The 26,043-nt window shown below is 38.5% G+C and overlaps 1 protein-coding gene across 14 annotated transcripts in view; it reads left to right on the forward strand.

The window, feature by feature from the left end:
* Positions 1-13,828, forward strand: part of LOC110390763 (coiled-coil domain-containing protein 170-like) — a 59,123-nt gene extending 45,295 nt beyond the window's left edge. For 13 of the 14 annotated variants that reach the window (XM_021382243.1, XM_021382241.1, XM_021382239.1 and 10 more), the window contains 5 exons: positions 1,181-1,381; positions 2,677-2,850; positions 4,081-4,323; positions 5,151-5,387; positions 10,530-13,828. In XM_021382243.1, coding sequence (XP_021237918.1) covers positions 1,181-1,381; positions 2,677-2,850; positions 4,081-4,323; positions 5,151-5,387; positions 10,530-10,730 — 1,056 coding nt within the window. In that variant the 3' untranslated portion in view covers positions 10,731-13,828. The remainder of the gene's footprint in view (positions 1-1,180; positions 1,382-2,676; positions 2,851-4,080; positions 4,324-5,150; positions 5,388-10,529) is intronic. The other variant, XM_021382240.1, reaches the window with a different exon arrangement.
* The last annotated feature ends 12,215 nt before the right edge of the window (positions 13,829-26,043 follow it).

Below are 26,043 nucleotides of genomic sequence, written 5' to 3' on the forward strand. Positions count from 1 at the left end.
TTGAGCCTTTTGATGCCTACTGTAAAAACCTTTTGTTTTTCCGTTTTTTAAATCATTTTTTAAATCATCACTGCTTCTCCTCTGGGAATCTGGTGTACAGGATCATCCTGTCAGGGCTGCCACCAGAAAAATGTTCATCTTTGCACCTGCTATGTCTGACTTACCTCTGTATGTGCACTGGTTAAACAGAGCTGTGAAAAGTTAGAATTTTAGGATGCCAGTGAGAAACTTATTCACTGCACCTACAGTATTCAGATTTTCTGGGAAACCTGAAATGCTCTTGAAGATGGTCTCAAATTGCAGTGATTTAGGCATCTGAAGGGCTTCTGAGATCTTCATAGCCTGTATAGTAATTGTTAGCATTAACATTAATAAAAATAAGTAATCTCATTAAAAAAAATAAAAATAAAAATCCCAGCATATACTGTAACAACGTCCAGTGATAGATATTCTGTTGCAGGTCTAAGATACTAGTTTCAGTCACTATCCTGATCTTTGCAGCAGTTATAACAAAATGTACATTGTCTGAATGTTTGGACATCTCTTAGGTTTTTTTTGTGTCATTTATTATTTATGACATACCAAAAGGGTTCATAGAGAGCTGACATCCAAGGCTAGCAAATGTCATCAGTTCACACAAAACTCAGCCCTGCTATGAAGTTTGAAAGTTCAGGTTCTTTGCAGATTTATTGCAGCAAATTAAATTCATATGGCTGAAATTATTTCTCTTGACTATGCACCCCCAAATTTTATTTTTAGCAGACTCTTCTAGTTAAAGACACATTAACATCTGGGAAGCACTACTCTGAGATTTAGTTATCGCCTACATGTTGCATTTGTTGGCTAAATTGCTTCTACGTGTTTTTCTCATTCATTTGCTTCATAGGCTTGTGACTTTTTGGTCCTGTGAGGTATTGCTGGTTTGCTAACATCTTTGGATAGGTTGCATCTAAGCTCCTTAACTTAGTTTGACTCAAATATTATTTTGCTCTTTAATTTTAGGTGTCTCACATCACCAGTTTTGCCATTTGCTCTGGGTGGTTACAGCAGAGTTTATTTTAAAGTTGTTCTTTTTTTATAGGATTATTTTACCCTCTTCTTAATAATTTGAGGATAGATCTTTTGCATCTTTCTAAACCCACATAACCCTGTATATTTTGTTGATTTGCTTGCTCCTTAGATGGTATCTCAACTTGAAACCCAAATAGCTAAATTGACTGAAACTTTGGAAAATCAGACCAGATCATACCAAGAAGCTCTGGAGAGAAACAGAGAAGTTGAAAAACAATCAGAGACTTTCCAAGATCAGCTGAAGCACTTGGAAGAGGAATTGCTGTCTATAGATATGATACGAGATGGTTTGAAACATGAGAAACAAAAAGTTGGTACATGCATTATTTTATTTTGCATAAAGATCAGTAAAGTCAGAGATGATACAGCTAACTATTGCATCGATCACTTGGGTATTATTCAGCAGTGCAAGCAGTGTGAATTAGCAAAGTAAGGCTTTGTGTAGCAAGTCATAATCTATTTTCTTTAATGGACTGTTTTAGTTTGAAAAGGTGGATAAGCTTCTGAGTTCAAAATCCACTTAATGTCTCTAAATATATCAGAAGTCCTTCCAGGATTCTTAGATTTCAAAGCTTCTCCATCTTTCTGTAATATATCATCTGGTCCACAGTCTATCAAAATCCTGCAGTCCTTGATCCTCAACCATTGCATTATTAATTGTATGAAAACATGCTGTTAGCTTGAAACACTTGGCATACTACTTTGGGTTACTGGTTCAGCTCTCAGGACAGCTAAGACAAATTGCACGGCTGATTTTAGTATATTACCGGGCAAAGATCAATGCTTACTGAGTTGAATTTGCCAAAAATCAACAGTTTGCTGTTTTGCATTGGTCTGTGATCCAATAACTTTTCTGTATGAAGTAACCACCATCTTAAGAGCAAAACAGAAAATGAAGCTGTTCTTTCCCTTCTGTATCCTCTGTGAAGAATATGTGACAGTAGTTTCTTAATTTCTCTCTGGATTTTACTACAACAAAAAGATTTTCCCCTCTTGTTGATAATCAGCTTCACTGCTTTCTTCTGCTGTTTTTTTTAAACTTTTTGAGCCAGAAACATCATGAGGAAAAAACCACTATTATTTCTGTGCTTTATCATCTTCAGCTCAAGCAATAGTTATTAAATTGTTTTTTTTTTTACCTGTTATTTATTTGCGAAGACTATGATCTGCAGCACAAGTAAGAGAAAACAAAGGTGAGTACAGTTCTTAGTGAGAAGGAGAGCTTCCACTCAGTGGGAGGCAGCCGCCCCTTCTTTCTCTACCGTGCCATCCTGAGGTCATAGCAGTAACTGAGGTCAGAAGCAAACACACACACCTAGTGCTTTTCTAGCTGCAGAGGAGCAAAAGCCAATCTAGTCTGATAAGAAAATAAATACAGTAGGTCTAAGGATTTATGAACGAGAATGTTTCCCATGGAAGGACAAGTAGAGAATTCGAAGTTTTATTGGGAGTACATGTTAACAATATATCCTCTTAGGACTTTGGACACATGTCTATTGGCCTCGTGTAGCTGGTTTTGTGTAGGGGGAAATTGCTGCCAAATAATTCATCAGGAATTTTAATGAAACTTTACTGTTCTTTTTCCCACTTTTCCACATCTCTTAGTATATGAAATTTCTGGAACAACTTAATGAGAAGATGAAGCTGGATAGCGTAGCAGCAGAGGTTGGATTTGATATGAATGTGAATGCAATTCTAGCCCGGGTAGAGCAGTTAGTCAAACTGGAAGGTGATGCAGTGATTGAAAACAAGACTGTGACATATAGCCTAAGAAGGAAGGTAAGCAAAAAAATACTATTCCTTTTTGTTTCTAAGGCAATACAGTATTATGGCTACATTTGCATGGTGGTTTTCTAGAGGCAGAAGATTGGAGCTTCTCAAATGTACAAGGAATATTAAAGATGTCCATTATATGACATAAGGAGAAGATAAATATTTGAAAACTATGCAAACAAGTTTCATATCAAAGCAACTAAAAGTGCTCTTAGTTAAATATGAGACGGCTTTTCTCAGCTTCTTAAAACAAACATAATATTATGCCTATTTATATTCTTTTTAATACATGATTATAATATACTTCTATAAACAACTACTGTTGATGTTTAAATTTAAAAATATCTAATGGAAAGATGTTGATATTTAAATCTAAAAGGATCTAGTGGGATGGAGGTAATGTTACACAAACTTCTCTAGAAGCAAGTAGAACATTGTTTGTACTTCCGCAAGAATTGCGGCATTTCCAAGAACCGTGCTCGTCTTGGAACCTTGATAATCTGTGCCAATTTAATCAGACACCAGTCAGTCACCCTGTTGTTATAGAATGAAGTGTTCTGATGTTAGGCTTATCTTAGTGGTTTGAAACTTAGGATGAGGTCTATTTACGGTTTAAAATAACTTTTTTTTTTTTTCTGGAAACAACTACCTCTCTGAGTTAGCATTAACGTTCCTCAGATGTTCCAGGGTACAGCCTTGCAATTCAGCTCATTAAGCTTAAAATAGGTTCCTGAGCACCAAAATTACAAAACTAGGCTGCTGAAATCTTTATTGGAGTAGTGGATGAGCACAGTCTTATTCCTGTGTGATGACTCTCCTTCTTGCACGCTAGCCTTAATGAGCTGGTTAAACATAGAAATATCTTACCACAGTGGAATCACTGTATGCCTAAGGAAAGTCTCTTACATCTTGCATTTGACAAGTTCCTTATATGTTGGACAATCTCAGATGTTCTCAACTATGCACAAGTGTTTGTATTCAAATAGCATGCAATCTGCATGTAAATACATTTTAAAAGGTAGTGCTCAGGCTTAGGGATGGAGAAGCACAAAGAACTGGTAGTATAAAAGGTACCAGTTAATGTTTGTATGTATATACCGCTTTACAAAGTTCTGGAGAGAGGATTAGGAGTTCAGCTTAAGCATGCTGCAAGGGGATTAAATTTACACAACCACCTATGTAGTACCATTGTCTTTTCTCTCACGCACATAAATTTCCTTGTGTTCATAAAACTAGTTGAAGACTCAGAAAGAAAAACTTGAAAGCAAGGAGTTGCACGTGAAACTTCTGAGGCACAAAATAACACAGCTGGAAGAAGAGAAACAAGTAAGGACGTCACTAGCAATGGAGAGAGATGAGGCCAATCTCACTGTCAGAAAGTTGCAAAAGATGATAGAGAGGTTGCAGAAGCAGCTTGATCTGGCAAGGGAAACAAATACTGATCTCAAAGCCAAGCTGTCTGAAACCAATGAACTTAAGGTGAGTTAAAACATTACATTTGTGCTTCTACCCATGTTTATATCCCAACTGGTTGTGGCTGGAGTTCACTTACAATAAAGGCATTAATGTAGAACTGCTCAAATCCATGTAGAAAAGTAAATATAATATTAAAATGTATTTAGCAATTTATCTTGATACATTAAATAACTGTAAAGCACCATGGAAATCTTCAGGTTAGTGTAAGAAAATTATGATATATGCATCCCTTTCTTTCCTGTCAGTATGCTTGTATTCCTATATTTCCCACACATTGCTCACAGCAAATCTCTTCATATAGGTGTGGAGAGTCTATTTTTTTGAGCATAAAACAGGCAAGATAATAAAGTTTCATTATTCCCATGTTTTATTACCTTACAGCAAGTGGAAACAAGTAGTTTGTGGTTGCTTGTCACCACTGGAAGTAAGGAAGATTTGTTTTATACAACTGTGTGTCTTATGGCTCGTGGATTAAAACAAATGACTTCCAACTGAAGGATTTTCACCAGCCAAAACATCTGGCAACTCTTTCTTTGTATTATTTTCCCAGTGGCTAGCAGAGAGTGAACTCTCTCCTTGGAGCTATTTCTATGCAGATGTATCTTTTTGCAAAACCTGCAGGGAATTAGCTGTCTTTAAACAAAAGTCTTTCTGCTAACTGAGTTGATGCTGGCCAGTCTGCTTTAATAACTTCTCAGTTCACACATGCATGTCATTTCCTCAGAACCTGTATTAAAGTGCCTACTGCTGATCAGCCATCCTTATTATTTGTTCGTATTAGATGAAATGTGTGACAAATTTAACATTATTTTATAAATTGCTTATTGCAGATCCAGACTTTGGAGCAGAATAGAACAATAGAAGAACTTAATAAGTCTCAAGGCAAATTAGAAAGAATGAAGGAAAAAGCTGAGAAACAACTAAACTCTGTCAAATCAGAACTTACTTTAAAGGAACAGAAAGCCACTGAAGAAAAAGAAAAAGCCAAAAATACGTTAGAAGCAGTTTCCAGTGAAATGAAGGTGCTTAAAACAACCCTTGCAGAATTAGCGAAAAGAGAAAGACGGGTGGGTATACAGCTATTCTGTAAGTGCTGGGTGTCACTTAGAACAAAAGGACATTATGTAGGTGGAGCAGTTATCCAGCTGTGCTGAAAACTTGTGCAGATAAGGAAGGCAGTATTGACTAAGGTGGCAACAGTGATTCAGGGAAGCAGAGCTCTTCTTCAAGTTTACATGCAAGAGAATGAAAAGTAAATATATTGCTTTTCTTTGTGCATTGCAAAACAGGCAGGTTATATCACATTTTGGAGAAGTATAAGAGTGCTTAAAAGCACTAGCATCTTTAAGGTATGATTTTTTCTGTATATCGTGTCTATAAAACCTGCTTACTTTTTACCAGAAATATGCCATACAAATATTTTTTCTTTTTAAGACAAATGATATTGAATGCAGCTATTTTTGATCGATTTATGACATATTAGTTTTTCAAAGTTTAAGAGAGAAAAATTTTTGTAGTTACTTATCCATAAGAAACCACTGAGTGTGTGTAAGGGTTATGAGGCGTGGGAAATTAAAGTGGGAGGCACACTGGTAAATGTGTCCCATTCTAATTTCAGAAAATTAAAAAGTGTGTGTATAATTGCTCCATCATATTATGTTTTATAAAAACATTAAAGATAACATCATTGTTAATACCAACAGGTTATTTTCTTAACGTTGGGAATGTGTCATTTTAAGGTTCTAATTCCAGTTGCTTAGAACTTTGCCAGTTTTTCTAGCTAAAATTTTTACATTAGTTGCTGGTTTTGACAGCAGTTCTGGATTATATTTAAGAATGCTTTTTTCAAAGATGAATCTGAAAGAAACATTGTTTCACTCCTGTAGGAAATGAAAAACACAACTGGGGATCTTTCTGGAAGGGTTTAGCATTCTTGGTTTATAATGATCATTGGAAATTTTCTAGGGAAATCTTGTTTCTTTGTCTCATGTGGTAGCTAAGCATCCTGCGCATAGGAAAGGGCATGAATTATATTCAGGAAATTATACTGTGGAGTTATACATTGAGTACTTGCTAAATCACACAGATGTTGAATTTTTACTTTACACAAGGTTTTTCAATCACTTGAATGCTATTGAAGAGTTCTTTGGCCAAATGTGGGAAAAGTGAGGTGGGCTACAAAATACAGAATGCTCAAGCACAGCAAAGTACTAATCCTTCATTAACCCAGAAAGCTTGAGGAGAAACATCGGCTTGTATTTCACCTATATCTGTGGTCACCTGTCACAGGAATGTTTTGAACAGTTGCAGGTGGAACCACACTGGTAAATGGGGAGCAAAGCTGTTTGTAAAACCTGGGACTGATACTTGTGTAGTGCTGATGAGCATTAATGCCATTTTGCTAATATGAGAACTGCCAGTAATATTCATAACATACTCTCCTGCATCCTAACAGTTTACTTAGCTAAAATGTCTCCTCGAGGTAAACATACTGTTGCCAAGTCAGGCAACTAATTCTAAACTCTCCTGATAATAAGCACTAAAGTTTGTTCTGACTTCTCCTGAAACATTATCCAAGGAGAGCGCCTTCCATACCCTCAGCTCAATGTAATTCTTTGCCTGCTTTAGACTTGCTCATTCTTCCTTCTTGTGGACACTAAGCAGGGCCAAAGCTCTCTCTTGTTCTGTAAGAAGTAATGAATGCAGATGTTAAATGTTTCTCTCAGCATGCATGTATGTATTTAACATGAATATAAACACAGTGTATCTGAACGTGTATGTTAAGAAAACAAGAAACTGAAATTACTGTTGTATTATGGAACTGTTGATAAGCCTAGATTGACTTCTCATGCATGCATTTGAGTGGGGTTTTTTGTGTGTTTTTTTTTTTCCCAAGGGTATAACTGCTTTTAATTTATATAACATTATAGTATTGAATGGATATTTTCTATTATGTGAAAATTAAAAATATGTAGAACTGAACTACTGCCAACTGCTTAAGACAGTGATTATTCCTGTGCCCAGAACATACCCAAGTAAAGCAAAAAATAAAGCTCAAATCGGAGTAGTTAAAAATTAACTGGTGCTTGGAATTGGACAGTGTTGTATGCTCTTCATTGAGCTGTAGATTAGTCTAGAGTCTGGAGGTTGATAGTAAATGAAGAGGAGCCATTGACTTCCTTACAGTTAGAGAGGTCTTGAAGAGAGATCTTGACAAATTAGAGGGTTGAGCCATCAGTGACTGCATGATGTTTAAAAAGAGCAAGTGCTGGATTCTGCACCTGAGACAAGGCAACAGTGGTCCTTGTTGGATCCCTTCCAACTAAGGATATTCTATGATTCCTGTTAAGCTGAAGAGGAAAAATTACCCTTGGTATTTCTGTATTTAACCAGCAATATCCTGGATAAAACTGAATTTTCACAATAAAAGGACAAGATATTTCCAAATGCCAATTTAAGGAAATTCATCTAAGAAAGTTTCAATAAAAGATCTACAGCAGAGGGTGATGAAGCATATTTTAAATAATGTATTTTTAGGTAGAATGAACAGACACACAAGAATTAACAAGCTTGAAAGGAAAAAAACAACAACAACAAAACAGTGAAAACTAATGCCAAAATGTTGAATTAGAAAGGAGTCTTCTTAACATTGTGGAAGTTGGGATAATCATGTCAAAGTTTATTGAATTCCTCTTCTTTATGCCAAAGATTTGGTCTTTCAAAAAAAAATGTTTAATACTTCTGTGCATTGTTTTAAAACTGAAATACATTTCTCATTTAATTGTTTTCTATGTCCTTATATGGTATAGTACAAGCATTTAAAAGTTGTTCATAATGTGCTTGCAGCGTGGTATCTGCATAAGAGTTGCTTCATGTACAACACATGATAGATTACTAACGATCATCGAGCACGTATCTCCTGTTGCTCTTGTTCATAGTTCTTAAAATTCAGATTATGTCTCCTGGCTGGGCATTTTTATGTCTAAGAGTGCAGCTCTGCTTGTCAGTTTATGTGAGAATTTCTCTTTGCAGGTAACCTGTTTGCTATGTTTCCATAGAAGTTTTTGTTTGTTTTTTTTGAGTCGGTGTTATTCTGTTAATGTGGGGAAAAAAAATTCCTCAATTTTAAGATCACATAAATGGATGATTTAGAGGACTTTTTAGGAGCTCCGTGTTTTTTCCTGTTTAGACTATTGCTGATGGAAATTGCTGAATTCTGACCAGATGCGTTGTCCATTCACTATAATGAATGGACAGAAATTATCTTTGGCTAGAGCACTACATCACAGATCTCCTGACTCAAAGCTGGTGCTGAGGAGGATATATGGGAACATGTGGGTTTTTTTGGGTGTTACATTGTTAAAACATTTCATCCAAGACTTTGCACTGCCTTGATAAAACAGCTGGAACTGAATTCTAAAATGCTTCTGCCACATTCTCTTTTGGTTTCCATTTTTGTTTTTCTGAAGAGATGGTAGCTCCTTAGAGTTTATACTGGGATTAAATTAACTATATTCGGCTGTCTTGGAACTGAGACCTTGGATTCCTCAGTACAGGAGAGACATAGACCTGTTGGAGCACGTCCGGAGAAGGGCCACAAAAATGATCCAGGGAATGGAACACTTCTCTCATAAGGCCAGGCTGAGAGAGCTGGGGTTGTTCAGCCTGGAGAAGGCTGTGAGGTGACCTGATAGCGGCCTTTCAGTATCTAAAGGGAAGCTACAGGAAAGAAGGGAATGGACTCTTTAGCAGATGTGTGGTGACAGAACAAGGGGAAATGGTTTCAAGCTCGAAGAAGGTAGATTCAGGTTAGATTTCAGGTTAGATATAAGGAAAAAGTCTTTTACACTGAGGGTGGTGAGGCACTGGAACAGGTTGCCTGGGGATGCAGCGGATGCACTGTCTCTGGAGACTTTCAAGGCGAGGCTGTATCAGGCCCTGGACAACCTGATGTAGCTGTGATGTCCCTGTTCATTGCAGGGTAGTTGGACTAGATGGCCTTCAGAGGTCCCTTCTGCCTCTAAGGATTCTACAGTTCTATGATTTGGCATTTTTTTGCATATGTTATAATTACATTAGAGTTCTACACAGTATTCTTGAGAATGGCCACGTGTTTCAGGAGTGCTTGTATCTCCATTCTTACTAGTGGTCGGTATGATCAGTGGAGTGCTGCCACAGCAGGACATGAGTCTGACTTCCTGACAGTTTTTGACATTGCTGTTGCTTCTCTGTCAGGCCTTGGAGCTGGGGATCTTGAAGTTCAAATAGATAAGTGTATAAGCACATTTCCTTGAAAAGGAACATTTTCTTCTTTTAATTGTATTATGGATGGTAAGGGGTGTTAAGGTGTTGATCATCTGGATGGTGTAATTTAACAGAAAATTTAACAGATACTGAAATGTGATTTGTAAGCCCTCATTCTGAGCTAAGTAAATCAGTGTTCCTGTTTGTTTGCTCTTCATGTTTTTGTCTTTTTGCTGTCAGAGTCACTAGTGATGACATTTACTTGCGGATGTCTATCCGTTTGGAACTGATGAGAGAAATTGTTTTCTCTAAGTACCTTGCCAAAATTCCTTCACATGATATAATTTCAGTAGTTACGCACAGAATAAAAAAAAATAAATTCATTTTTCAGTTTGCTTCTAGAATTTTTACTCTCTCCTGATTCCAAGTTGAAGTGAGATACCGAGGTGTGCAAAGCCTCCACCTTTCTTCTAACGCTCATCTTCTGCTGTTGTTTCCACAATAAAACGATGGGTAAAGAGGAGCTGTGGCAGTGAAAGGCTGGGGGCTTGGGGATCAGGACCAGCACCTGTGCATGTGCTGTGACACATGCCTGCTAGTTTCCACTTGTCTGTATAGTTAACTAAGTTCAACTCCTCTTACCATTTTTTCCTCAGTTTTCTCTGTTTAATGAGCAGGGAAGATAAGGTCTGTGAAGCATACTAATGACTACTTGAAACTGTGATTTTTTTTTTTTTTTAATCTTTAGCACCTCAGCTCTTGTTTCATTGTTTGAAGTATACCCCAAGGGACCATTTCCATCCTCTTCAGGTCTCTGCATTGATGAACAGCAGAAATTTCTATATTTTGCACTGCTAATATAATATATATTGTGTTTGTATGTATGCACATATGTACATGTTTTTCCATGTGTTTCCTGTTCTTGTAATTTATTAGTAGTAATTCCTCTCTGTTTGCCCTTGCAGCTGGCAGACTTCCGAGAGGTCATCTCACGGATGCTGGGCCTTGATCTTGCTAGCCTAACTCTGCCTGACTATGAGATCATTACACGTCTGGAAGGGCTGATTCACTTTCATCAGCACCATTTTATCCCCTGTGTCTGTGTCAAAGATGTAACAAGGACAGAAGATGAGCACTTGGAGAGAAACATACAGTTTCTTCATTGAAACACACATTTTTGAGGAAACTAATTTTTTCTTTTGTTCTTCCCTGTCTACTAGGCATGCATAGAAAATAGATCTTTATTTCTGTTCCCTGCTCTACAGATACTTACTTGGGCTGATTTTCAGTATTCAGTAGAGACTCTGAGCCTAATGGACAGTGTACAGCCAGCAGCCTAGGGAGGGCAAACAAAATTCCTGGGCAGCATAATATTTCAGCCAGGAAAATGATGGGCAATATGTGAACAATGAATGGCCTTCCAATTTCAGTGCAGAGGCACTGATGGCATGAGCCACCTGAGATCTGTTAACAGTTTGGCAAGTACTTGCTGGTGAACATCAGCTTCAGAGATGTTCCTTGTGCTTTACTTCTGGGTGACAGTGATGAAATGAAGTGGGGGCCATCCAGTTGCTATTTCTTTTGCAAAAGGGGACCTCTCTGTGCATTTTTGTGCATAAGGACTCAGTTTCAAGACAGCTGGAAAGCTGGCTGAGAGCTGTCATGGTTTTGGAAAAAAGGGTTTTTTTTCTGCCATATTTCTCTTTAGTCTACTCTGAAAGGTTCTTTCAGAGGCTGCAGTCATATGCCTGGCATAGATATACAGTAAAATTGCATGTTGCCCTTGATCATGACACTTTGAAAGTGTTTCTTCTACCTGCTGTCTTCCTTGGACAATTAATCCATAGACCAAATAAACATCAGTTCTTCTGAGTTAATACAGAGATACTAAAAATATCTTCATCCGTTACAGAAAATAGTTTCTAGTCTTGATTTTCAGAAAAACCCAGATGATCTGTCCAGAATTACCTTTTAATCGTGAAAGCTGCTTGTCTATCACCCTTTCTGATTGTTAAACTCCATGATTTTTAAAAGACATTTGAGGAATAAATATCTTTTAATAGTACAGTCAAAAATGATTGTGTTTTTAGTTGTCTCTTCCCATTATATGTTTCACATGGATGTGTAGAACAGTAAAGATGACTTACCTATATATGTATGACCGTTGTGGACTTCCTACAGAATCACAGCAAATGATAACCCACTCACTAAAACTGAGCGCTGTCCTAAGAAAAATGAGTCTTTAATTAAAAACTTTTAAAGAAAAAAAGAAGTAATTTGATATCTGGCTATGAACTTAGAATATTCTAGATTACTTTTATTGTTATATCTCTGAAGAATCATTTCTTAGTGACTTGGGTTAGAAAACAAACAAACAAACATCCAATCTTTTGTGTCATCAGTGGTTTTAGGAAATATAATCATTTATCTTTAAGCTCCTGTGTCTACTTGAATTAGTCTGTTCTCTTTCTTGCTTTAGCATGCAACATTGCTTTTCAGGTAGAGTTTAATAAAAGGAGCAATGGCAAAATTGAGTAGGCTTAAATTTTGGAAAGCACTGCTTTCAAAGTACAATAAATTGAAATTAAATATTTTTAGGCATGCTAAGTTGGCTGGTAGTTTAGAGGGTGGAAAAGGATGTAGTAATTTGCTAATTACTTGAGAAAATGCAAGTAGTTTCAGTGTGTGTTTTGCTGATTCTTAGGGCATTTCTCTTCTATTATTGGAAGTAACCAACAAATGTGTGTTTCTTCACACACAAAAGTATTATAAAAATATATTCTATCACACTGTACAAATTTAATAAACTGCATTAAGAAATTAGGTCCAGTCAGTCCAGATAACAGCTGTAACTTTAATAGTCTCTGTGCGTGCAAATCCTGACGTATGCATGCATATTTGGCCATAACTGATGGTTAAGTTGGATGATTTCCTAATGTCTGCAAAGAGATTTCCAATCTGCTGCCATGTTCCTGTATCCTGCCCTCCCATGACCACTGACCACCGTGGCACCAGCTGTCACCTTCCAGCCCCACCAGAGCCACCAGCAAAGTTCTCCCTGTAACTTCAGAGGAGGTGGGTATTCACATGAAGCTGATGATAGCAAAGCTTGCTGACTGTCTTCTGTGTTATGCCAACAGAAAGTAAAATAAGGGCTTTTTAATACTTCAGCATTAATATTTCAGAATATAGGTATCGAATGTAGTTCATTAAGGACTATAAGCTCTCAGCTGACTGTTAATATTCCCTATATTTGCTTTACTTTTGGAAGAGCACTGACATCTTCGTTCCCTTATCCAAAGCAAATAGCAAAAAAATAGTTTGACACGAACAAAGTTCAGGTGATTTTTGGCCAATGTAATGTAATTAACCACTGATCAAAGTTTGAACTGACTTACAGTCTCTTTTTTTTAAGGTTTTTTTCATACAGTTTGTTTTGAAGGTAGTCTTCCTTGTGGAAAAATTAAAACAGCCTTATGAACATTTTTAACATTTGATTGAAACACTTTCTTTTGTAAACCAAACCAAATATGTTTATTAAGGCCGTGTTGGCAAACACCTCTCTTTAAGTGCATCGTTACTGTTAGTGGGTTTGTTTGTATCAATCACAAGTATGGGGTAAAGAGTTTATCTTAATTTCTCTTTTGCATTGTTAGTTCGCTTTTGCACTTACTGAGAATAGATATTAAAAAATTGTAACAGGGACATATGAAAGGAAAAGACTCCTGGATCCTGTATTCTCCAAAGCTTATTCATATGAAATAGAAGTATCTTTTAAAAACTACAGAAGCTGACCATTTCTGTTGACTATTAAATAAAGGGATGAATGGAACAAAATGAATTGGAATTAATGGCTTTAGAGAAGAAAAATCTCTGATATTATTAGATTACAGGAAGCCAAATAACAGTTTTTTAAAAATGACTTAACTGTGTGGAAAATAGAAATTGGAAAGAATGTTCAAACAATTATTTTCAAATGGAGGATTTCAGATTACTTTGTTCTTTTGTTGAAATAAGCGAGAATCCTGTAAAGCAGTGTTTCTTTTTGGGAAGGAATGAAGGATGAGTTTGTAGAACTGTACTCATTCAGGAATAACCGAGTCAGAAATAAAGATCTGCAAATGACAATTTTGCCTGAACAACAACAACAAAAATAAAGATGATGACTTTTTTGATGTTTAAAATCAGCTAATGAGCCATGAGGCAAAGAATAACACTTGTCTGAGAGTTGGTAACAAATAAAACTGTTGATATGTGTTTCTTAGTTTTTATTCTCTGTGCTTGCTTACACTTTTGGTAAGTAGAAGAAATAAGGAAAAGAGGATTTGCGTTGTGAGCAAATGGGGTTTGAGCTGTTCTATCCCAAATGGCCCCAAGTGGAGAAATCAGTTGTCAGGGGACTTTTGCAGTTCTGGGGATGATACTAGAGATGGTGAGGGCTAACTGAGCTGCAAGCTGGGACCTGTAGAGGATTAAATCCCTGACTGAGTGTATGCAAAGAGATATTTTTGTTAATTGATGAGGCGTGAATTCACTCTGGAAGATAAGCTTGGTTTTCCCTTGGAAATCATGAGGTTGCCTGCTAAGGGCAGCTCCTGACCTGGCAGTGTCCCCAGCAGCCAGTGGATGGAGCTCACAGCTGGGGACGGTCAGTTCAGGCTGTGTGTCTGGGTATAGACCTGCCTCCCTTCCTCACTGGCAGCCCTGCGAAGCTGCGCTGCTCTCGGGCCACGTGTGGGCACCTCTGGTTACAAAACAAATGTGTGGTGGCATCTGTTGGATGCTGGAAGGTCCTTGGTGTTTATATGAGGAGAGCACTGGGCCAGCAGAGCTGACTCAACATTTTCCTCTCCTGGTCAAGTTTCCGTACCATGAAAAGTAGTGTGGCTGTGGAGAGAGACCAGGGTGAAGTGACAGCAGCAGACAAACTGATGCAAATGTTTGTGAAGCAGTCCATGATCAGTGTTGCATCAGAAGTACTATGGCCACTAGCACAGGTGAAGGAACCCTGCAGATTGTGGGATGAAAGTTCCTTAGAGCGTTCCTTGGAGGTTGGTTTGAGCCACGCTGCACGGAGCAGTGCTAGGCTACTGCTAAAATTATTGCAACATCACTGCTGCATAACCATTTTGATATTGTTTGATATTACATACCTTTAGAATAATACTTGGTGTCACTCCATTGCATGATAGCATTAGGTCTGGAGGATGTGAATTGAGAACAGTCAAACACAGGATGGACAACAGCGTTTGGGAGTGTCCATTAGGAACGAAGGGAGCTAGTGAGGTTCATGCAAACCTGCAGGCATTGGTGATTTACAGCTGCTTGAGGGTTTGTGGAAGGGTGGGTCAGAGTGTTTGAGATGCATCTTGCAGGCATGGAGCTGAAATGGATTGAATGCAAGTGGCTAAAAATATACTTGAAGATGACTTCCTTTTTTTACTGTTCATCTCAACAGTTCAAACTAGCAGGCTTGAAATGCTGTGAATCAAAAAAGAATAAATATTTGAAAAAGCAGTCAGTAAACAGAGATGCATTTAGGCTGATGACCTAAACAGAAATTAATGTTATGAGTTCAGTGTTGCCCAGAATAACTATTTGGTGATAAATCTTAACTGCAAGGCTTTATAAACTTCTGATCCGCAGATAGGCTTTGGAATAGAAATAGGAGAAGCTGGAAGCCCTTGGAATTCTGCCACGATGCAGAAAGAAAAAGGGAAGCTGGAGCAGGAGGGAGGTGGAGACCTGCTTGAGGATTGTGGCCCGGTGGGGACTTGAGCTGGGGCAAGCCAGCCTCCCTTCAGCCTCATGAAGCTGGAGGAATGGCAAGGACTGCGCTGCTGCTCAGAGCTGGCCCATTCATGCATAAAATACCTCTCCAGCAAGGACAGACATCCTGTATCCCCCCTGTTAGAATGTCTACTTTTGTTTTTATGATGACGTTTTTATTCTTAAATGGTGTGTTTTCAAATGTCGCTAATATATTTTTTTATACTTCGTGGTGTGAGAACCAGAGACTGTATTCCTCCAAAAACATTCCCTCTCTGTTTTTCCTAAGAAACACCTGACTGGCTTGAGAGTTCAGTTTACATCCTTGTCTATAGCATCAGTATCATTGCCTGCAACACAATTCAATGCTTCCCTTTACAAAACTTTCCTTTTATTGACAGTGTGAGCAAAGTCTTCCACGCCAGCAGACAGAATTTCCTCATTGGAAAATTCAAGCCAAAAGGGCTCAGTCAATTCTCAGAACAAGACTGGTGGAAAAAACATAATTGTGCCTGCATCTATAAATAAATAAGAAAAAAAAAAAAAAAAAAAGCAGTTTGGAGCAATTCAGGCCAGATTAAAGCCTGACCTTTATAATGATCATTCCTGGCTGCTGAGGAGCAGAGGAAGCAAGGTAGAATAGGCTGGAAAATACTGTATGGCAGTGTTGTGTTGTGCAAGGATTCTCACTTTGTGTGCATCGCCGCAGTTGTTACCAGAGCCTTCAGGCAGTGGTATGTGCTGTGGGATGGCAGTGCTCTTTGATTCCTTGCTTGCTGCTCACATGGATTTTCTTAAGTTAATTCTGCTTGCATGAACAGCAACAGCTCCCACTGTTTTTCTCTGTGGGCAGACTTGCCCTACAGTCTTCCTGATGATCTTTCAAAGTGTTTATGTACACTTACTCATAGTGGAAGGGCTATAACATCTGGTGTTGGGAGGTGCAGAGCACCCAAAAATGGCTGCTAAAGATCAACTGCGATTAGGAAGAGGAATATCCTCTGAAGTTCAGTCCCTCTAGGGACACAGATTGAGCTTGGAAAGAGTATGCAGGCCAAAGTAGTACCATCTGCTTCCTGCCTCTGGCAGACTTCACTGTTACTGTCAAAATGAACAAAAAGGAATGAAGAAATTGTTGGTTTGAAAACTGTCCACATGCAGAGGTAAAAAATTTATTTTTTTTATGTGTGGGAATTCCTAGGACAGCAATTCTCTCACCTACCTCCTCTCAGCTTCTTGCTTGCTCTAATAGCACTTCTTGTTTCCTTTTGGAAAAGTGAGGAATCAATGGGAAATCACCTCCATGTGTCATGGCCATCACCAGAAGTCTTATACCCATTACAACTTGGTGGCACCACAGTTGTCTGCTTCACCCCATGGTGGCAGGGCGCTGGGTTGGACCCCCCCACAGTGCTGGTACCTGCCTGCCTGCTTGGGCTGCCAGGGATCAAGTCTCCCAAAGGCACAGTTACAACACTGATTACTCTGCTGAAAAATGGCTGCGTGTTCAGAGGATGACCACTCCTGTGAAGTGATGGTGACGGAGAATTGCCTTTCCCGCTGGAAGAAATTCTGACCTTCCCCATTCCAGTAGTGGCCAAAGGGAGAAACGAGAGCCTGAAGACATCGTGGGTGTCACACGTGGCTGCTGTCTCAGTGGATCTGCCTGGCTTTGGCTGGTTGAACAATTTAAATGAAGCTCTCATTTCAGTAAGTTATTCATCCCAGAAGGTCTGAGGAGCTGAAGTTTTGTGTCTTCCCTGAATGTTGGAGAAATTTTTTTCTAATTTTTTTTCTAAATGAAACAGGATGTTCTTCAGTGAAAGGTAGTTATAATGACGCCGTCACAAAGACTTGCTCAACAAAACAAACTGTTACATTTCATAAGTTAATGCTTCTTGCAGGAAGAAAAAATAATCAGCAAGCATCCTTATCAGCATCAGTTCACAAAATAAGTAATTGCAATTTGTTCTGCTCTTTTAAAAAGGAAAATTTCATGAATGTTAAATATTCTTCCATTTTACAAATGCCAGTGCTGTAGTAGACAGATATTTCCTGTTTGCTCACCTAAATCTTGCAACTTAGACACCTTCTTCATAGTTAGACGTGTGTTTAATGATTTAACACTTGTATAAAGCTTTGTGAATATCAGAATTTACATCTTAGAATGCGTAGGAGACATTTTGTTATGTACTTTGGCCTTTATTCATGTTAATCTATTTTTGTGCAAGCTTATTTTTTCGTCAGAGAAATATGTATTTTTTTTCAAACAGGAGGATGCTCCGTCCTGTCTGAGGTCCAAGGCACTGGTTCTGGGGAGGTTAAGTACTGAAGTTCGTATTCTCTGTTTAATGGGGAGGCAGTTACAGTTGCTTACCAACCTTTACAAAGTTCTTTACAGTGTTTTGTGAGTGAAGTACTGGGGCATTATAAAATTGTATTTAGTCACATATATGACTCTCCATAATTTTTAATTTTTTTCTTTAGAAATATGTGGAAATATCCTTCTAGTATTTCCTTCTAGTTTTGCTTTTAGCTTATAATAAACTGTAATGATATTTATTTCTAAGCCAGGTTGTGATTTCTCACATGACCAAAATTGAATCTTTTAATGTTAGAAGAATCCTTCCTTAAGCAGTTCTGAAAAGTCTCCTATATATGATTGCACAAATTCAGTGTCAAATTGGGCTACCTCAGAGGAAAAAATCTGACCACAGAAAGCTTTAAATAAATATTTTACCGACAAGAGCATGCTTGATTTAGAGCTGCAGTCAGAAGTTAACACTTCTCTTGGTTTTACCACTCTGCTGTTTCTCAGCTGGGCACAGGTTAGTGGTCTTGTTATTCCATGTCAAACAGAAAAAGCCTTCTCATGATAACCTTCACATTACTTTTGTAAAAGCATGTGTGGAAAAAATGCAACAGTTGATCAGATGCCTAACACTCTGCCATTTCTTCTTGTGCTCTGGGAAGCTCAAGGAGTGTTCTTGGAGCAGAATGGAAGTTTATGAGGGACTTGGGTGTGACACTTGCACATGTTTTCCATGTAAGCGCCTTGATTGCCACTTGAGAACCTGCTGAGAGAGTGAATCTTACTGCTGAAAACTGTGGTACTGTCCTCCCCTGATCAGTGCCTGTCCTGTGGACCACAAGTTCAGGTCTACACCAAGTCCTTTGTGTAAACAGAATTAACATTGTAAGGAACAGTGTCAGAATACAAAGCTTGTAGTGCCCGCAAAATAATAGTAACATTGACCATGATAACAAAATAAAAATGCCAAATTATTTCTAATAAGCACATTTCTTAGTAAACGATTAAGGTTTAGATTACTAGATAATAATCAGAGTATATTAAATTGCAGTAAAAGAAACAATAATTGCTTCTCATTTAAATAAAGGTATTATTTAATAATAAGACTGTTCTGTGGTGTAGTACTTCCTGTGACAGGTCCTCAAAGTGTTTGACCAGGGATGCTGGCCCGGTACTTCCAACCTTGCAGATTGAGAAACTGCAGCAGAGTGGAGCAACTGGTTGAGAATGGCAGCACAGCAAGAGGCAATTGCTGCCTCCTTCAAGTGCTGCTCTGGTGCTGAGCTGTGAGTAGTGGTAAGAAATCTCAGGATGCAAGGAGATGTAGAGATATCAGGAGAGCAGGAGCCTAGCAGACTAGGCCATGTCTGGGACATGGTTCTCACTGGCATAACATGCTTGTCACTGGCAGTGGGAGCCAGGAGCAGTCAAAGTATTAAAATCTCCCAGTTACCTCAGGGTATGTTGGAAGCTTTCCAGTTAGGTCTGTTGGTTTTCACTCTTCCAAATTGAAAGCAACTTAATTTTTAATATATGTGAGCTTTGAAAATGAAGCAAAAGGCCCAACGTGTTCAATTGAAAGAAGAGTTTACATTTTCACCCCCAAATTTGTCTATTAATAAAGAAGAGTTGTAAGATCCTGGAAGAATCCATAATTAGGAGGTAAGTGAGGACTGGTTTCTCTGGCAAGCCCTGTGGGGTGGTTGAGGATAGCTGATGCTGGTGATGTAAAGGTCTGCCAAGGAAGAGACCCAAACAGGGAATGGGACCAGACTGCAAAGTGATGACACAATGCTGGTGTAGAAATCTGCCTGAATTACAGAAGTCTCTATGTGAAGGTGATGTAGGTTCCTCATACACATCCAGTTGTGTGGTGGTCATTCCTTTTAAATCTGTGAGGTTCCCTAGCCATGAGACTGGTGTGTGCTCATCAAATAGGTCAGGTCGTGGTTACTACTTTCTATGCCATTGCTAGCTCAGGTAGATGCAATTCACTCATTAAATCAGTTCTGTGGTCTTCTATCATTCTTGGAATCTGGATAAAGCACATGCATGAAATAATGACGTATTGCAGTAATTTTTTGGTGCCTGTTTGTGGCCATCACACTGAAGTTAATTCATTTATAATGGTCAATTCATGTTTCTCTTTAATGTACTATTAGCAGAGAAATGATAGCAGCTTGCAAAAGGATTGGTAAAAAAGGAGACTTGTAGGCCAGTAATACACAGGCAGAAAAGGAGGGGCTTGTTTACTGAAGTGGTTGTTAGACTGGAAAAAATCTGTGGTGGAATAAGACGTGACAGGACTAACAGTGGGACAGATGTCTCTTCATGCTCAAAGAGAACCTAAGTTGTTCTTCCATCCAGAAGTACATAATTGTGTCTTAAAAATCTGTCCAAAGTTGGTAATCTTTTCAATAGTATAAGTAGGTAGCTATAGCAATATTTTGCTCTATTGTTTCTATCATCAGCCTTGCAGTTAGAAGCTAGAGCTCAGTGTTTTATTTATAGTTGTTTTTCAAGTCTTACCCAAAACAGAGTAATACTTCATCTTTTGAAAGAACCACAAAACAAGCTGTCAAATTGAAAATGAAGGAAATTATATTCTAGCAGTAAGTTACATAGTTTGAGTGCTGTGGGACTTCTTGTTTAACTGCCTTTAAAAGTTTTTTCCTCTGCTCAGGAGAGTCCAAAATAAGTGAAGTACAAAGTCCCCTCAATTTTCAAGTGTAATTTCTGTAACATATTACACTATATGTAGCCTCTTACTAAATACTAGCAGGAAACTAAAGTGGATACTTACTATAGATGAATTTTCCTGACCAGGCTTGTGTGAAGAGTTATAGTGAAATAGGGAAATATGCTAATAGTGTAAGAAATAGTGTAAGAGGATGAATACCAGTGCATGAAACAATGTGTGAGCTGACTACGTAGGAAAGCACGTCAGAACAATTTTTGCTTTGATATTTGTGGAAATTTTCAACTCAAGTGGATGAGCTAATATATAAAGTGATGCTATTAATTAGGAAGTAGGAAGCAGCTGTTACTGACATAAAGCAAATTCAGAGCAACTGACAGGACAATACTGGCTGAATAAGTAAAGAACAGCCAAAAAGAAGGAGATAGAGTACTGTAGCTATTGTTCAGTGAGACTTAGGTGCTGTGCATGGCATCTTTGTGTCGGCACTCCTGAGGATGCTCTGTGGGTGTTTCAAAAGGTTGCCAAACGAGTACAACCAGTTGGTCATGATAATGGAACATCTTTTACACGATGTACCAACTAGCTGCTTTTTCTATTGCCATTGATTTAGATCATCTGCCAGATGATCTTCTGCAAAGATGTGCGTTTACCTCTGAAGATTTGAAGGCATCCAACCCCAGACCTGCAAGGCTGTCAGGATTCCAATATTTGCCATGTTATGACCCGGTAAGTTTAACCTGATGAAAGCATCAAGCTTTTTTATGTATCAGTGTAAACAGAGCTCAATTGTGTAGTCTCATTTCTTCCACCAAGAAAATCTGGCCATTAATAAAAACTGATAAGTTACCAATAGAGTGAAAGTTTTCTTTCAGTAGCCTGCAGTCTTTAATCCCTCCTAGAAATAGACTGTAGCACTGACATCTATTTGTATCTTTGGTATAAATTTTCCAAGCACAATTATTGGTTTAAATTGACTTTAATTTCATTGTCAGTAATTTAGCTAAACATCAAAGTAAGAACCTTGATGCTAGCAACAGCAACAACAACAAAAAAAGAAAACACCAGAAGGATTTTGAACTGAAATAACATCTGATATACTGCTGACCAATTAACATTTTTCTTCTGGGGCCAAGTAATGCACAATTTACCTTTATCAGTTTGACTAATTGTCAGCCAATCTGATAAAGGTTGGCTATTGAAATCTCAGACAATCAGTACACAATCCAAGTGACCTGGACAGCCATAAGTTTGTTTGTTGAATTGGAAGGAAAAATATGCTATTTTCATACATGCATGTATTGCTTGTCAATTACAAAATCTTTAATGAAATTGTATGGTGGAAATATTAATATCAGCTTTCCTAGTCATAGAATCATAGAATGGCTTGGGTTGGAAGGGACCTCAAGGATCAAGTTCCAACCCCTCTGCCACAGGCCAGCTGCTAGTCATGGTAGTTGTTCTCCAGGGTTTCTTTGGATATCTTGACAGCCAAAAACTTGGCTTAAATAAAATGGTATCTTTTAATCCTTTTAAGATTGTCCTAGTTTCAGCTGAGACAGTGTTAATAGCAGACCAATGCTTTGGCTGTTGCTGAATGATGGGAGTGCAGCTGGGGCCAGACCAGGCTGGGCTGCTCTGCAGGGAAGAGGCACTGTCAGGATGGCATGGCAGCAAGGGGCAGGGTGGAGCCTGGACAGGTGCCTGAATTAGGCACAGAATTATTCCATACTACATGACACCATGAGGAAAGCCACAAAGCTGTGTGGAGCTGGCAATAGGGCAGTTGCTCCTTGGGGGATGCAGGGCATTGGTTGGCAGAAGGTGAGATGTTGCCTTGTTAGTAGGGCATCAGTCAGCAGGCAATTGTGTTGTTAGGTGGGTGTTGATCAGCAGGTGGTGAGTAATTGTATTGCCATTGCATTTTTGCTTCCGTTTTCCTTCTCTGTTTTAGTAAATAGTTTTTATCTCACCCCCAACTCTGTTTTGTTTCCAGTTTTCTCCTTCACTCCACTTGTGGGGAGCAAGAGAATGACTGGGTGGTGTTTAGCTGCTTGCAAGGTTAATCCACAACAACTATGTTATTTATTTTTACTTCAGTTAAACAACTCTTCCCAACAATTAAGCTGCATGAATGCAACAAACAGAAGGGAAAGAAGAGGAACATGGAGACTACTCCTAAGATAGGCAGTTATTTCAGTTAGAGGCTTATGTGTCAGATCGGAGAATGGACATTTAACTGCTTTTTGTGTGTCTACATTTGAAAAGATTTTGAACTTTCTATAGAGAGATGGTCTAGAAAACATGTTTACATGGCCTGCCATAGCAGAGCAGACTGATATTCTCTGAAATCTGGTGTTGACATATGGAAATGGCCAATACTGGGGGCTGTGGAAGGAGGAGAGTTATGGGGTAATTTTCAACTAATACATGTAGTTACTGTTTCCCCTGCATTGCTGCTGATGTCTTTGGCTGCATCTTTTGTCCTCTTGCATTCCACAGTTCTGACATCCATTATCTGCTCTAGCTTTTTTTTTTTTTTTTTTAAAGATGAGAGTTTTACATCCTTGTTCTCTCTTTCAAATGAAAGCAAAACCCACTAGCTCAATTTGACTAATGTCTTAGAGGACTGAAGACTAGCTCTGTCTTTAACAAACGTTATAATGATCTTTCTGCTGAGAAGGAAATGTCATGCATGGATTCACAGAAAAAATTAAATTACTGAGATATGAAAGTGTTGTACGAAAAAAAAACACAGTAATGATGCTGAATATATCTGCTTGCATGATTCCTGTATATAAATGAGACTACTGAAAACATCTGCTAATTCTTTAATTGCTCAGCTCACATGGTATCAGTTGCAGCAGCTTAAAGATGCATGTTTGGTTATTAGGTTGGATATTAGGAAAAACTTCTTCTCTGAAAGAGTAGTGAGGCATTGGCACAGGCTGCCCATGGGGGTGCTGGAGTCACTGTCCCTGGAGATGTTCAAGAACCGTGCAGACGTGGACTAAGGAACATGGTTTAGTGGGCAGTATTGGTGGTAGGTGGGCGGTTGGACTGGGTGATCTTAGATCTTTTCTAACCTTTATGATTCTATCATTCTGCATCTGTTGTCGTTTGTAAAATCCTGTTTTTTTTTTTTAATTTTATTTTCTTCTTGTGTATCCTTAAGAGGCCAGAGGCTAAAAATTAATGTTCTTGGTTGATGCGCCTGTTTGTGAGCAGAATTCTCAGTAACATCAGCATTGCTGTAGATGAGATGTTAATACCTGTAGGCTGCAAAGCAAACACAATGATATTTTCCCTAGATTATTTGGTAACACTGTACTCTGCATGCATATGTGAGTATACATACGCACATTAGCAGCATGTAGTACACATAGGTGTAGCACTAGGAGAATACTGTATGTAGAGATGCGGTTTTATCTAAGCAAATGTGCAGTGCTCATGATCGGTTTGACAGGAGTGAGGCTGGTAGCATGTTGAGGCATGAGAAGCCCTCAATTTTACCCCATAATATTAATCTCTTCCTTCCTACCTACCTGGAAGACGCACAGGACATTTCTTTGGCAGTTTTTTCCACCCCAATTTTCCACTGTCTGAAAGGCCTTTCTGATTTTGTTTGACCTTTCTTCCTTTCCTTTCTTTGCCCTTAATATCACCAAAGGGATGTGGGGAGAGGAGCTGGCGGAGCCCTGGCTCTGGTCTCACAAGGACTCCTCCCACGCCACTGTGAAGGGGAGACTTGGATGTTCCCTCTCTAAGAATTAGATTCCTTGGACTACTGTATTGTCCTAGTTGCCGTTGTACCTCCCTTGGCAATCCCAGAGGCTTGGGAGCATGCGACATTCCCCAGAAATCCCCCACTGAGACAGGACAAGCAACTACAATGTGTAAAATCCTGATAGATTTTTTTAGCCTGACTTTTGAATTCCTTGTGAATGTGTATGTGTGTAACCGTGATGATGGCTAATGTAGAAAGGGAAGAGAAACAAGCATTTTAGGCCCAACTTCAGAAAGTACTGCTGGCAGCTTTGTGGCATCAACCCATGGCTTCACGGGTTGACGTGGAAAAAGTAGAGCAAGAAAACTGGTTATCTGCTGCCTGTATAATGTAGTCATGTTTGAAATGATGCAGAAAACAGTCAGGGAAGAAATAAATACTTTAACAAATTCAGCTGAGTTAGCTGCACCTTGGGGCAAATGACAAAAAATTTTGAAAATGTTTGAGAACTGTGATTGGAGGACTTTTCTAGATTTTGAGGAAAATGAAGATCATTCAGTGATGACGTGAAATCAAGGTACAATGAAAAGTATTCTATTGGATCTGAGTTGATTTAAATTGAATGACTGTAATTTCTGGGTAAGAAAAATCTAAGGAAGTCCAGACAGCAGAACTGAAAGAACTGGAATTTGGATACTAAAACTGGAATTTGGATACTAAAACTGGAATTTGGATACTAAAACTGGAAACAAAGGTCATAACAGTAAGGGGTCAGACAAGTCCTGATGATTCAGCAATGGAGAATTTTTAAAGTGGCTTTAGGTGTGATTACACAGTACAGAGAAATCTGAGAGCATCAAAACGTTGGAGAAAAAGAAGGCAATGGCTTTAAATCCACTTTGGTTCTACAGCATTGCACAAGCTGGATTAAACAGATGAAATAATTGAAAATACTTGAAACTACTCAAAAAATCTAGCTTGAAAAAGAACAGATCTGCATTCTCTTGCTTTTTTCATTGTGTCTACTGTTTATGAACAGGATAAGCTTCTTCTGTCCCTTTGTGTATCTAATGCGAAGGCCTCAACTTATGCATATCAAAGTGGTTTCTGTTAATTTCTGTAGGATCATGTGGCATGACACCAGCCCAATGGGAGGCCACTACTCACAGCAGTCTTTTCTTGTCTTTGTTCTGTGTCACCTAATGTGCTCTCATGTCTCAGTTCTGTCTGTTACAGAAGTAAATCTAGATGATGCTTTTTAAGTCACTGTGATAGTGAGGAAATTGTTAAAGAATCTTGAAATTGTGAGGAATTAGAGTCCACGCTGTTGGGCTGTGCCTCAGCCCATCCACTAGCTCTAGGAAACAGGTTTGGGAAGCTTTTGGATGACAGGCGTGCTGTTTGTTGAAAGACTTGACAGAACAAGAAATTCAGCTACAGATTTGCAACAACAAACTTGGGATGGTGAATGAGTCTAAACAGTTTTCAGAAAAGAGCTGAAAAGCAGCAGAAGATATTTTTTAATTTTTCTTCCTCACACCCCTCTGAACATACACTGCACTGAGCTGATATCAAATAATATTGCTATGAGATGGGGTAGCTGTTTTTTGCTCTTTAACTTCTTCATAGGTCTAAATCTACAGAAAATCTGTTGGTTGTTTATTATTTTTTATTTATTTTAGTATTACAATTGTAGAATCATAGAATGGTTTGGATTGGAAGGGATCCTTAAGATCATGTAGTTCCAACTCCCTGCTATGAGCAGGGGCACCTCCCTCTAGACCAGGTTGCTCAAAGCCCCATCCAGCCTGGCCTTGAATGCTTCCAGGGAGGGAGCATCCACAGCCTTGCTGGGCAGCCTGATTCCCAGATTTTCCATTATTTTTATTCTATTTTATATTTTATTCTATTTTTATTCTATTTTATATTTTATTCTATTTTTATTCTATTTTATATTTTATTCTATTTTTATTC

This window comes from Numida meleagris, unplaced genomic scaffold (genome assembly GCF_002078875.1).
Source record: "Numida meleagris isolate 19003 breed g44 Domestic line unplaced genomic scaffold, NumMel1.0 unplaced_Scaffold193, whole genome shotgun sequence".
In the NCBI taxonomy this organism is placed as follows: Eukaryota; Metazoa; Chordata; class Aves; order Galliformes; family Numididae; genus Numida; species Numida meleagris.